This window comes from Lagopus muta, chromosome 6 (genome assembly GCF_023343835.1).
Source record: "Lagopus muta isolate bLagMut1 chromosome 6, bLagMut1 primary, whole genome shotgun sequence".
NCBI lineage: Eukaryota > Metazoa > Chordata > Aves > Galliformes > Phasianidae > Lagopus > Lagopus muta.
Window position 1 is genome coordinate 53731903 of NC_064438.1, and position 13112 is coordinate 53745014.

At 42.9% G+C, this 13112-nt stretch overlaps 1 protein-coding gene across 8 annotated transcripts in view; it reads right to left on the reverse strand.

Moving 5' to 3' along the window:
* The window catches only part of SYT16 (synaptotagmin 16), a 125297-nt gene that overhangs the window by 32297 nt on the left and 79888 nt on the right, over positions 1-13112 (reverse strand). For 3 of the 8 annotated variants that reach the window (XR_007377613.1, XM_048948098.1, XM_048948093.1), the window contains exons 1-2: positions 12737-12925; positions 11088-11705 (exon numbers count right to left, since the gene is read on the reverse strand). Coding sequence is in view for 6 of the 8 variants with exons in the window: in XM_048948098.1 (XP_048804055.1) it covers positions 11088-11634 (547 nt within the window). In the remaining 2 variants the exon portion in view is untranslated. Of the gene's footprint in view, positions 1-6869; positions 7077-11087; positions 11706-12732; positions 12926-13112 lie in introns of those variants that run through there. The other 5 variants (XM_048948094.1, XM_048948095.1, XM_048948096.1 and 2 more) reach the window with 3 other exon arrangements.

Genomic DNA, 13112 nt, shown 5'->3' on the forward strand with positions numbered 1-13112 from the left:
CAGCACAGGGATGGATATACAATCTGTACTCATCATGCATTGGGCTCCCTTTTAACTCCCAGACTGTTTGAAAATCCAGTGCTACTTCTTAGGATTCCTAGCTGTGGAGTATTTTAGCCATTGAACATTGAGCAGTGCAAGAGAGAAGAGAGATACCAATGCTCTGCAGCAAAACCAGGGGGATTCCTTTGTAAATTAGTAGCAAAACTCTAAAGTTAGCAATTCAAACTGCAGCTTTAATTGGGCTGTGACGACCATTGCTTCATTGATTGTTTCCATGGAGCACAGAAATATTATTTTTAAAAGAAAATTTTTTTGTTTTGTTTTGTTTTAATATGTAGAAGATAGTATTGAGCTAAACTAAGTGCCAAGTTACCATCCAGTGAATTCATCTACTGCATCTTGCTTGAGTAAAGGGAGGAATTCGGCCAGGTTTTATAGGCTGTCAGCCTCTTAACTTTGACTCCAACTTTACAAATCCCCGAAGTGTGACTGCATCACTTGTTACAACACTAGATGCTGTTTCTTACTTGCATTTGGAAGCATATAGGCTAATTAAACGGCCGGCACTGGGGAATCTGTAGCAAATTCTTGATATGCCTGCTGTTGAATCTGTGCCTGAGCAGCAGACAGCTTCATGTCAGCTTAATATCTCTATATTAATAAAACTCACTTCACCCAGGGGAGAGAAAAACGTTCACCATTCAAATATACAAGTGTCCTGATTAGGAAAGGACAAGGGGGAAACATTTTCTGTATCGCCATGGAAACTTAAAAAAAGGACCCATAATTACAATCTAAATTCTGGAAAGATAATGAATACATCTTGAGATCTGCAGATGTTGTGTAGCATATACATATCTCTAGCAACGTCAACTCAATTACTTCTATGCAGTATCTGTTTTATAAATCAACTTCCCACCACTTTTAAGGATGCATGTGAGTTGGTTTTGGCTTTTTCCCCAAAGATGACAGTGGGGGAGGAAAAAGGGTGACCTTTTCTTCTAGCAAGGTATTTCAAACTACCAGTATTTATCCAGAAATTTCACACACCCTACCAGTTACAAAGTTAGCTTACAGGCATCCAGACACACTAAGTTAAACTGCATGAAATAAATAATTCAAGAATTCTCTGCAGCATTACCAAGTGAAAACAATAGCTTACCATTCGCTCAAAGCTGATCCAAGAAAATAAGTTACCAAATAAAATACATAGTGTAGGTGTAAAATATAGATGTACCCCATGCATCCTGTCTGCCTGAATGTTAAAAAACAAAAACAAAACAGAACAAAAATACAGTGATTTTGGATGAGCAATGAAAACAAATTTCTGCTTTCCTATACATTTAATGCTACCCTTTGTGCATTCACTTTTTTTTTCCTAAAGTTTTTGATCCAGTTTTACTGAAGCCAATTAGAACTTCAATGGGAGAACCACCAAGCCCTGAAGGAAGCAGAAGTGCTATAAAAAAAGAATAAAGTATTTGATCACATAACTGAGACAACATCAGCACATCTATGCATATTGCATTCACTTGGAGGATCCCAGGAGCTCTCTGTGCTGTGTTCTTTGCTATTACAGAAGCAATCACAGAAGCCTGGTCCTAAAATTTTCATGATCAGGATGACAGAGAAACAGAAATCTGCACTGGTTTCTAACTCAGCAAAACCTGGAGCTGCACACAGAGTGATGAAAAGGCCTGCTTTTCTGGAAAACTGGAAGGCTTGCTTCAAACCATGGGTTTGTTGAAGGTTCTCAGGTCAGAGGAGGAACCTTTTACCGAGGAACATATGGTGCATATGGAGCTCCCACTACCAATTTCTGTCTAACTACAGCTCTGGTCTGCACAGCGTCTTCAGTCTAGTATGCTTTCATTCTTGGTATCAACACCTGACCTTGGGATTCAAACCAAAGCACAGAGCAATCCAACTGCCTGATCTATGGATTTGACAAGGGACTAGGGCATCCTTATCTTCATTTATGCTCAAAGCTATTTGGAGTCACCAAAAAGCCACCTGTTTATACAGCAGAAACATCCACCTCATCCTCACACGATCCACACACATGGAGAACCAGCACTTGGCAGCTTTCAGACCAGGGGAAGTTTCCAATAGAAAGCAAACAGAAAAGTCAAGGGGTAATCTGAAAAAAGACCAATTGCAGTAATTGGTTCTGACCATCAAGCACTTCCATAGCCAAACAATACAGCAGTCAGAGCAATAAACTCCAATTCTACATGCTGCTGTGCAAAGAAATAGAGAGCTGCCCTCTCCATGCCAAACAGCATGAAAATCAACATCTTTTCCTATTGCCTTTTTCCTACTGCAAAATTTGGTTTTAAAAATAGGAACATGAGATTCAGCTCCAAGCTAACTCTCACTTTGTTGCCTAAGGTTCTTCCATAGCAAAAGGAAATGGCAGCCAAGAAGCACCTATTTTATGTTCCACATGAGGATCAAGCATGAGTCAGGCTTCATTTGTGTCACTGGGATTTACGAGCACTGGCCCAGGACTTGCAGAGAGGAAGACAAAAGACTGCATGCTGTAGAAGATGCTGCCACGCCAGAAACCCCTGTGGTGTGGGCACAGCTGCACCCATGAGTCAATGCACACCCTTTGGTCAGGCTGCTTGAAAGTGATATGTGGCTGCAAGGCAGGAAAGTCCCTTTCAACTGCAGATGCTTTGCTTGCAGCAGAATGGAGTTGTTAAAGCAGATCCAGAGGAGGGCCACAAAGATGGTCAGAGAGCTAGAGCACCTTCCCAGCAAGGACAGGCTGAGAGAGCAGGGGCTTTTCAGCCTGGCAAAGAGAAGGCACCAGGGGGACCTTATAGTGGCCTTCCAGTACCTGAAGGGGGCATACAGGAAAGCTGGGGAGGGACTGTTTATCAGGGCAGGTAGTGACAGGGTGAGGGGAAATGCTTTTAAACTGGAAGAGGGTAGATTTAAACTAGAAATTCTTTATTGTGAGGGTGGTGAGACACTGGAACAGGTTGCCCAGGGAGGCTGTGAATGCCCCCTCCCTGGAAGCACTCAAGGCCAGGCTGCACGGGGCCGTGAGCAACCTGCTTTAGAGGGATGTGCTCCTGCTTGTAGCAGGGGGTTGGAATTGGATGATCTTAAGACCAAGAAATTAAAAGTGCAGGGTCCCCGTGACCAATGTTTTAGGAAACACTGTCCTTTCTTTCTAAAAAAAAGTAACCTTCTCTTTTTATAAGCATTATTCCCATGATGTCTTTCCTAGTAGTCTTTGTACTCCAACAGGTGGAACTCCTTCAGCTCCCCCATCACTCATCTCTTTTATTTGGCTTGGCACTAATTCTAAAGCAAGAGCCACTCTGTCTCTGTACAAACTATAAGGACATTCATCTGAAGTGGCACTGGCTCCTTCCAGAAAATGGCCTGCCTCCTCACAGAAATCAAGTTGGCCAAGGGGGTGCCCAAGAGAGCCAAGACTGCTCAGTTTCTCTGTGCCACACTCAGAAGCAGCTAGATCCAGCACATGCATGCTGATTACAGGCCATTCCTTGTACTCAATGCGTAACCATCAGCTTCACACCCACAAGTCTTTGTTTGCTGATTAACAGGGTGGAAATCAACTCCTTCGCAAAGAGATTTGTTTGGGGTTGCTACGGATAACTACTGCACTGCAACAAGGCAGACATTTATTTTCCCACTGTTTTTCCTAATTGAAACTTTCTGTTTGCTACCACAGGGTTGATTTACCAGACCCCCCCCCGTATCACTGTTGTAACACCTTCATTTTCCTGGGAAAAATCACAACCCTGGGTAGCAGCAGCAGGCGAGGATGTGGTGTAACAAAATTCTCATGCATTTGCAACCAACGCTGTCACCCAAAGCAGATAATCTTGTCCTCCTTCTTTATCCCTGTTTCTCCTTGCTTAAGCTTTAGTGATCATGTGGAATCATAAAATGGCTTGGCTTGGAAGAGACCTCCAGGTTCATCAAGATTCCAACCTCCTGCCGTAGGCTGGGCTGCCAGCTGCTAGATCAAGCACTAGGACAGACTGCCCAGGGTCCCATCTAACCTGGCCTTGTATATCTCCAGGGATGAGACATCAGTAATCTCTCTGGGCTATCTGTGGAAGGCCCACCTGATTTAAAAGCAATAAGTAAGGGACACATAACAATTAAGTGAAGCGAGGAGCCAATTCAAGGCACCATACAGCAGCGTGCCTGTGAAGCCAGGCATGGGAAGTAGCATAACTTGTGACCCAGGAAAGACAGCACATCTCAGCCACAGCTTTATATCTGACAATTAGAAAACAGCTAGCTACTGACAACTGCAAAATGACTCCCAGGCCCAATGACTTAATAGCTACAGCGTATTACTTAAGGTAAGAAGTCAAGACCCCAAAATCAACCCTATGACACAGAGTTTCAGCAAATCTCAGTGCTCTCATTAATCCAAACTCAGGGGGACTTTTCTCCAGCACCATAACTCTCAGACTACTTGCTGGAGAACACTCCCACATGGATTAAGCTGCTATGTATGCACTGTATGGGCTTCACTGTCTCTGAGCACACAGTTTGTGGCCACTCACTCACGCCCAGTACAGTGCTTCCAGGGATGCTTCATCACGCAGCAATGCCAAGTTCCAAATAGGAAACGCTTGCCAGAGTGTCAGGGAACTTTTTGGTGGAGAGCGAAAGGCATGAGAGCATCACTGACTAAAAATCAGTTACTTCAAAGGATTTTCTACAGGCTTTGCTATGGACTGGTTGGAGATTCAACCTAAGTCTTTCATGATTGCTCTACAAATTGTTGTTGACAAAACATCCCTAAATCAGAGGTAACTGCATGAGAACCATGCAAACAGCATCTGCAGAGGTACAGCTCAACCACATCTTCCTCATTACCCAGAAGATCCCCACTGGCACAATATACCCATTTGCCACTTATAAAACTGCACATTTTTTCCTCCATGACTTCAATCTGCCCCCTTTACTTTCATTTCAGTCTTTTCCTTTGGTTACTATGGTTGTGTTTCAGGAAATTGCTAGGCCACCCAAGATGATGCCTGCTACCAACAGGTCATTACAATAGCCTGAAATTAACTGTGAAAAAGATATTCATACCTAAACCCCTATCTCTGGCAAAAGACAAGGGCCACCATCAGCTCATCTTTTGGAAGGGTGAATTTAGCTCACATAACTGTGAGACAACAGTGCAGTACAGAGAGGCTAGGAAGAAACAGAGAAGGATTATCCATGCTTTCAGCAGTCCTAACGGTCATTCACTTCTGCAAGCATTTGCCTGCAATCGTGGGTTTGCATGAGCAGCCTTGTCAGAAGCAGGCTAAACTAGCAATGACTGCAAACGTAAAGAGACAAAAAGTACTACTGTTTGCATCAGCTCACAGAAATACTATGCTTGAGCTCTGCACAGAGTGCTGCTAGTATGCCTGCATGTAACCTCCAGCACAGCGCAGTGAGATCATTCACACCTGCCTCAACCGTAGTAGGAGATGGAAGGTGAGGAGGCAGGGTATCTAGGAGAGGCAGCACTCCCCAGATGCTGCCAAGATCCTGTTTATTGGCAAAAGAAGCCTCCTGAGCCCTAAACAACCTTCCCAGAGGAAGACAGAGTCGCAACTGCCATATGGGGAGTGGGAAGAGGATGCCACTTAGCAAAAGTGGATTAGAAAATACATGCACAAACACACACGCTCACACACAATTTGTTCTGCCACTGTGCTGAATGGCGACATCTATTTCTTCCTTTTGAAATAAACCTTTCTCCATACAGCTTATGCAACCTTCTGGATGGCAAGCACAGATGACAGATAATCTTAAAGAGAGCAACACCCCTCAAGCCCCCTAGGAAACTGGACAGGAGGAAGCCTTGCCTCCTAGACAAGGAACTTGGTGAAAATCCAAGCCATCAAAATTTCAACCTTTAAAAGACACAACTGCAAATTAGTAATTTAAATACAGAAAGGACCGTGGTGCCAGCTTCACAAGGACAAAAGTCTGTGCACAAGTACTTTCTAAGCAATTCTGAGTTTTACATAGAGAAAGCATTTGATGCAAACTCATGTCTGCACTTCACTTCAGAAAGCTGTGGACTCTTATCATATCCTTCAGATCCCAGATGCATATCCCCAGTCACGTTATGCTTTCTCCCACTTGAGCAACCAGGAGTATTTTCTGTAAAGTGCTTTTGCCCACTATGTGCCTTTGCTTTCCTTCACTCAGTGTTAGCGCTGCTGTCAATTTAGTGTAGCCTCTTTAAATGTCCTGCTTGGAGTGCAGGCACTGATTTTATAGGGCTACATTCTGGCTGGAGCGCTGGCTGGCTCCATAGCCAGACAGATAATAAAATACATCAGCACTTAGGATCTTCAAAAATGGAAACAGGCCATCTATCTATTGTAGATTCAGGTTCACACCGAAGTTTGATTTATCACACAAGCAACATATTTTTCTTATGGGCCTATTTTGCTACATGGGACTACAGGACCTAATGAAAACTCACTTCTTGCCTAGGAATTCCTGGCTGTATGAAGGGTCGTTTACTGAGGTCAGGAGCGTTCACGTACAGCAGAAAGAATAATTTCTTCCACTACAGCAATTACTGGCAAAAATCAATGACCCCTGTTAAGCTGGAGGCCAAGGTAAGTAAATGCAGTAGTGCTCTCTAGTTTTAAAATTCCCAGAGCCTCAGAGGTGTGCCTCCCTTTACATGCATTGAAGAGAGATATCTAGCCATCTAGACAAGATTCCTATTAGGACATCAAACCTCCTAGCATTCTAAGGTCAAAAAATTTACTTTAGCTAGCTTTGAGATTGCCTAATTGATGGAAAAAACCTCCATGGATTTCATGCCATTTAAGCACAGTGCTCACCTATATATTACGCTAGTGTTATGAACACAGTGTCAGACAGCTCGGGAGACTCTTCAGTCACAGAACTCACTGTGCAAAAATAGATCCGTTTGATTCAGAAGACTCAGCTCTGCTGCCATGTCTCTCCCCGTGCCTTTCCACAGCAGTGGTTGCTGGAACCACCACCTCAGTGGTCACTAACTTTTTCTTTTGCAAAGGACACGGACCCTGAGGAAGAAGCAGATTAAGATCACTGTATTTACGGTGTGCTTATTGCTATTCCTCACTTTTTTCATTATTACTTCTCTTTCTATAAGAGAACTAGGCTGAGAAACAGACCTGTTCTACCCCTCAGTTAGCAGTGTACTACTTTTAGAAGTGCCTTATTGCTCTGCTGTTTTTTTTCCCCAACTCTTAAGCCAAATGTGCAATGATAGATTTGGCAGCCACACTCTCAGCAGCCACCCCCAGTCAGCTGATAGCATCTCAGACATGGGAGGATGCAAAAGCTCTTCCCCTACCCGTTCATAGATGGACGACACACTGAGGTTAGACAGCAAGGGAGGGTCTCAAGGCAGCTGCAAGAGCAAGTTCCTCTGTATTTGCAACAAACTGTAAATCTGTAATTTACAATTACATGCTCTGCGAAGGGCAGCAGGGATCTGCATGCATGGAAGGGACCGCATACCCATTGCTAACCTCTTACACCAAGCAGCTTGCGCTACTGAGCAACTTCATTCATTTTTAAATTGTGGCTCAAAAGGATCTCAAGTGAAAAGCTTATCCCTGCATTTGTTTTTCAACTTGGCACAACACTACTAGCATCACTGAAGTACAGACTGGGACTCAGCAGCAGCCAAAGCAGCACCCTGCTGATTAGCACGCCTCAGTGTCAGCACTGCATGCAAGAAAGGTTTAGAAGTTGTACAGAGGGACACAGTTCAGCAGCAAATATTGTTGATAGGTGGACAGTTAGAATGGATGGTCGTTTCCAACCTCAGTAATTCTATGATCTATCAGACATTTGATTTACAGACGCCAGAACCTCACTGCTCAAATTATATATTAGATCCCTAAGCCTAAAAATGATTGTCAGTAATGTGTTTGCTGCTTTGAGGCCTCAGAAAAGCTACTAATGGAGCTAGGACACTTTTCTTTAGGAGGCAAAAATGCAATCAAAAACATATTTGATAAAAAGAAAATGGGGTAATGATGGTTTTTAACTGCAATTTTATTTTGTCTCAGAAGCACGCTTTAAGTTTAAGAGCAGTGAACAACTGGATTTTGTTTTGCATCTTTTTTTCTTTTTTTTTTTTTAAGAACAGAAAATTATTCTCCTCTGGGGCGTGGTTTTTCTCTTCTCTTAAACCTAATAAGCTATATATTGGAATGACCTTGTAACAGGTTTCTGTGGCTCTTTAATCACCAGTGGCTGCTAAATGAAGCATATCTATTTTCTCTGTTACATTACTATTGGCAACCAGGTCGTCAGTAAGTGCCCAGGAATATTTCCATGGCAACAAAAAGCATTCAGCATTGCAACTGTTTTGTGCCAATTTAGCTTTAAAATATTCTATTGTGAAGAGAAATATGGTACATTAAGTGAAATAAAGTCAAGATGCAATGTTCTGAAAGAATATAAGGATAAACAGGAAACACGCATTTTGTAGAAATGATGAAAATATGCCAAATGCAAGGAAAAATGCTCAAAGCTAATACTGATGCTACTGAATGCCTTTGCTGAATGTCAGCAAGTCCATATGCTCACTTACATTGTCACTTAGGGTTAGATAACAAAGCTAACAGAAATAAGGCTACCTCAAACATCTCCTGATCATTTTAATGCACGACTGAAATTTTAAGTTCTCAGGGTATTACAGGCTCTCTGCATGTCTAGGTTACCATCACAAGAGTTCATACTCTTGATGTTAGAGAATGAATCTAAAGGAAAAAAAAAAAAAAAGGAAATACAAAGAAATACATGAAATACAAAGAGCATGTGTGTGTGTTGTGGAAGATATTTTCATATCACAGTTCAGCACCTTCTCTCTTATTATACAACTTGGATAGCTTTGAGGAAAAAAAGGCACCAGGTCCCAGCCCTCAAGCAGCCAACTTCATGACTGTCATGTCTTGAGGGCACTGGATGGCCCTCTGTACAGTGCAGTGCAGAGATAAAGAGATAAAAGACCACTTTTGAGCATTTACAGTGACATTCCCCGTGGTGTAAAAAGCTGTGCAATGCCTTCTGAAGCACTTCATGTGGAAGCAGAGAGCTCCAGGCTGCATCAGTGTAGGCGCTGGCAAGCTCTATAAAGACAGCCTCCTACTCCACAGCAGCTCCAGACAGCCTACTAAGAAGGAAAGCTAATAGGTAATAAACAAGAGCCCAGCAACAGCAACTTGGTCATCAGCACCTGCTCTCGACTGGGAAAAGGTTGACAGCAATTCTCTTCAGCTGCTGTGCCAGGTTACTCCAGTACCTGAGTGTCTCTCTACTGTGAGCCCATCTCATCCATCTGCATGCTTTTAAGAACCCTGCTTTTCAGATGTCCCTAAAGATAAGACTGCAAGTGAAAAACTGCTTTGACAGTGACAGCAGCCCATTCTTGGCTCTCAGAGTTTATGATCTTTTCTCCCATCCTCTGTGAACATAGGTATGGGTCCAGAGATAGGACAAAGACCTGGTGGTCACCATCAGAACACATCTGGCATGTACTGCTCCCCAGCCTGCTCTGAATAGCTCTGAATGGCTCTGGCAGCCTCTGTTGGGGTACTTCTCTGAAAGGTCCTGCAGCAATCAGGGTTGCACATGCTTAACCTGCTCCAGTGCACCTGTGCTCTGGACACTAGATCCAAACACTCACTAAACTCATCCCTTTGGCTTCGACTTGGTGTTTGTGAACAAACCTCCAGGGAAGGATATTGCACAGACAATGTATAGGAAAAGCCTGGGGAACCAGAGGGTAGAGAATCTCCAGGGTGCTTCTCCAAATAAACTGTGCTCATTCATTTGGAACATGCTTGTCCTGGCACTTGGCACCACTGACAAGAGACTGGCTCCATACCTTCCTTTCCAGTATTTACAGACATTGATGAGATCCCCCCCGAGCCTCCTCATTTCCATCTGAACAGTCTCAGATCTCAGTCTCTCCTTCTAGGAAGGCTAGTCCAGTCCCTTCATCATCTTATACCCTGGCCATGACAGTAATAAAGAAAGGAGCTAATTTCAACATCCAAAGAATGCAATCAGAGCTTATACCTTCAGCCTGATATTCCTATCAAAAGCAAAACCAGAAAGCCTAAACTTCGACAGCCTACACCAAAAAGGCTAAATGCATATAACACTTCCCTAGAAGTAGAAAGGTTCTTGGTGAAAGAACTCCTGATGAAAAGCTCTTGACCATTTTAAAGCAAACATTTTAATAGCTTCAACTTCCTATTTCAAACATTTGGTTGGAACACACACCCCCATTTGTTTTCTGTGAACCAGGGAACCTCTACCCACATCTACAGTAGTAACTAGAATAAAAGTCCAGTGGCTGCGATTCAGCCCTGAACGTAAGTACTTGAGAAGCTGTTCATGTCACTTAATTAGACATAATTATGACTTCTGATCATTAAAACTGAAAACACCAAACTGATTTACCCATCCCATAATCTCCTGACTGCTGTCCTTTTCACTTTAAATCAAAAAGTCTGTGGTGGTGGTGGGAGAGAGGAAAAGTGATTTGGGAGCCTTTCATCCATAAGATCATGAGATATGACTGGCTTTTTAGTAGAGCATTTCGCAGCACATGGCACAGTAACATCTTGAGGTTCCTGGCACAAGAAACAAGGTTTAAGATTAAATATATATCTTTAATAGCAATGATGAAAAGGCAGATGGTTCTCAAAGCAAAGGCTTAAGGCTAAACACTCCTTCAAAAGATCCTGTTACCCGAAACAAAACACGGTGAGCATAGAAAAACGCTCTGTGCTGCTGCAATAGGCTCTGATTGGTATCTAATATACAGCATTTAATTCTGAAAACTTCCACTAATTCCAATTAGATCAGTTTCATGAATAAGAAAAGAACTGGGAAGAGAAGAGGGAAAGGTTAGACTTTTCTCTGGGATTTTCGATGAGGTTTTATTTCACGGTGAGAAACAAAGACTACGCTGAACAAAATGAGCAGATATGCTACTACATCAAATCAATACCAGAGATGAGAAATCTAGGTGTTTGCTGGCTGCTTACCTGCAAAACTTGCCTTGTCTTTATTAATTTCTAAAGAGCTACCCACGCTGATGCTGTAATCATGACCTCTCATCCTCACAGAGCGCTCACTTTCATCTTCAGAGATAGTAGGAAGTGGCTGCAGATCTTCGTTCATCCAATGTGATCCATCGGCAGCCAAAGGCCCAGTGCTTTCAGTACATTGCTGGGGTAAGCTGGTGGTATTTTTAACCCATTTTTGCCTCTGCAGACTCATGTCAGAACCACAGGGGAGGGCCTTTGAAGCAAGATCATGACCTGCAATGTGACCATCTTCTCTAGGGCACGTGTACTCCTCATCCCACAGGTCTATGCGTCTTTCATCTTCTGATTCCACAGAATAATCCTCATAAGCTACTCCACTGCCCTCCAAGCCCCGGTTTCTATCTTCTTCTGACTCACGACCGACTCCACTCAAATTCAGCAGTGAAGCAGATATGGAGTCTCCTGCTTGTTGGATAGCTTCGTATATTTGAGACAACCAAGAAGAGAGCGGCTGAAAGAAACTCTGAACAGCCTCAGATGCCATGGTTAATACTATGACAGTATCTGGAGATCAGCTGTTCAGCTTCACCAGCATGTCACTTACGATTCAGAAAGCTATAAAAAAAAAAAAAGAAGTGTCATAAGAGGTTACTGTAAATTGCTTGTCCACCAATATATTATCCATCTCAGATGTCTAGAGAAAGGTATAAAGAACTTCACTGAGAATGCTACTGGAAATCCAGAAACAGTGGACAAACTGCATATTCCTGGAGAGTTCTGGAAAGTTTCCATTCAGTGAATAAATGCACCATAAATACACAAACATAGAACATGGGAGAAAAGTACATATTCTAAAGCAGAAAAATTCCTCTTGCAGTTCTCAAAAAACCTGGAAAAGAACAAAGTACAATACAAGCTTCAGACAAAAAAAGTCTAAGTCTCCCAGGCCTGACATCCAGCGCAACCTCAGCAAGTTCAGGGAAAATAAAGCACGGAAAATCTGGGGACAATTATGCTTTCACTGATTAAAATGACAGGTCAAAAGTTTCCAGAACAAGCCAATTTCAGAAAATCTCCTCACAGCTTGCATACTGCTTTAGTAAAGTACAATCCCATTTATTTTCTATTTTTATTTTTTTAAACAAGAATCATTATCAGCTTCCCAGAAACTCAAACAAGATATTCCAAAGCATTCTCACTGAAAAGGCATCAAATAAGCTACCTACTGCCACTTTGTCCCTAAGAAGGAGGACACATCATAGGCCTTCACAGAATTCTTCAGGGAAACCATGATTTACCAGAACTTCCCAAGTCAGTGTATTTTAACTGTTGATTAAGCACTGTCATACCTAGCACAACTGCAGTGCTGTAAAACAGTAAATGTTAAGGTTTTGCACTGAGATGCACTCAGAGCCGGAAGTTTTCTGGAACAGGGGGTGGAGGCAGGCTCTGCATATTGTGTGGCCTTATTGGCTGTCATAACCTGCAGAAAGCTAAGGTGCCATTTTGGCCCAGCAAAATGGCCCAGAACATTTCCCCACTGCAGAGCCAACAAATACAAAGATGTTATAATTATGAAAGAAACAAGAGAGTTTGGCAAAACAGATTATAATAACAAAAAGAGAATAGACAGAAAGCTTACCCACCTCCTAGGCTCATTGTAAAACTCGAGAGGAGGGATCTCCAGAACAGATCCTTCTCTGCAGGCAGACAGTTCTTAAGTGGGGTCCAGGAGAGGTGCAGCCAGGTGAATTGCCTTCACCTGTGCTCCTCTGGCTGACTCATGGCTCGCCTCAGGTGATCAATCAGAGGTTCAGGCCGTGACTCAGCAGTTCCCACACACTCCACCCCTTCGCGGCGTGAACCAATGATCAGGTTAACTAAAGGGTAAGCTTTCCCTAATACAGAGATCCAGTATATCGCAACGCTTATACAATTTCCATCGTGATGCATGTTGGTACAATTCAAGACCAGTTATGATCGGTGAACGTCCATATTCTTTCATGGTCGATGCTACTGGAG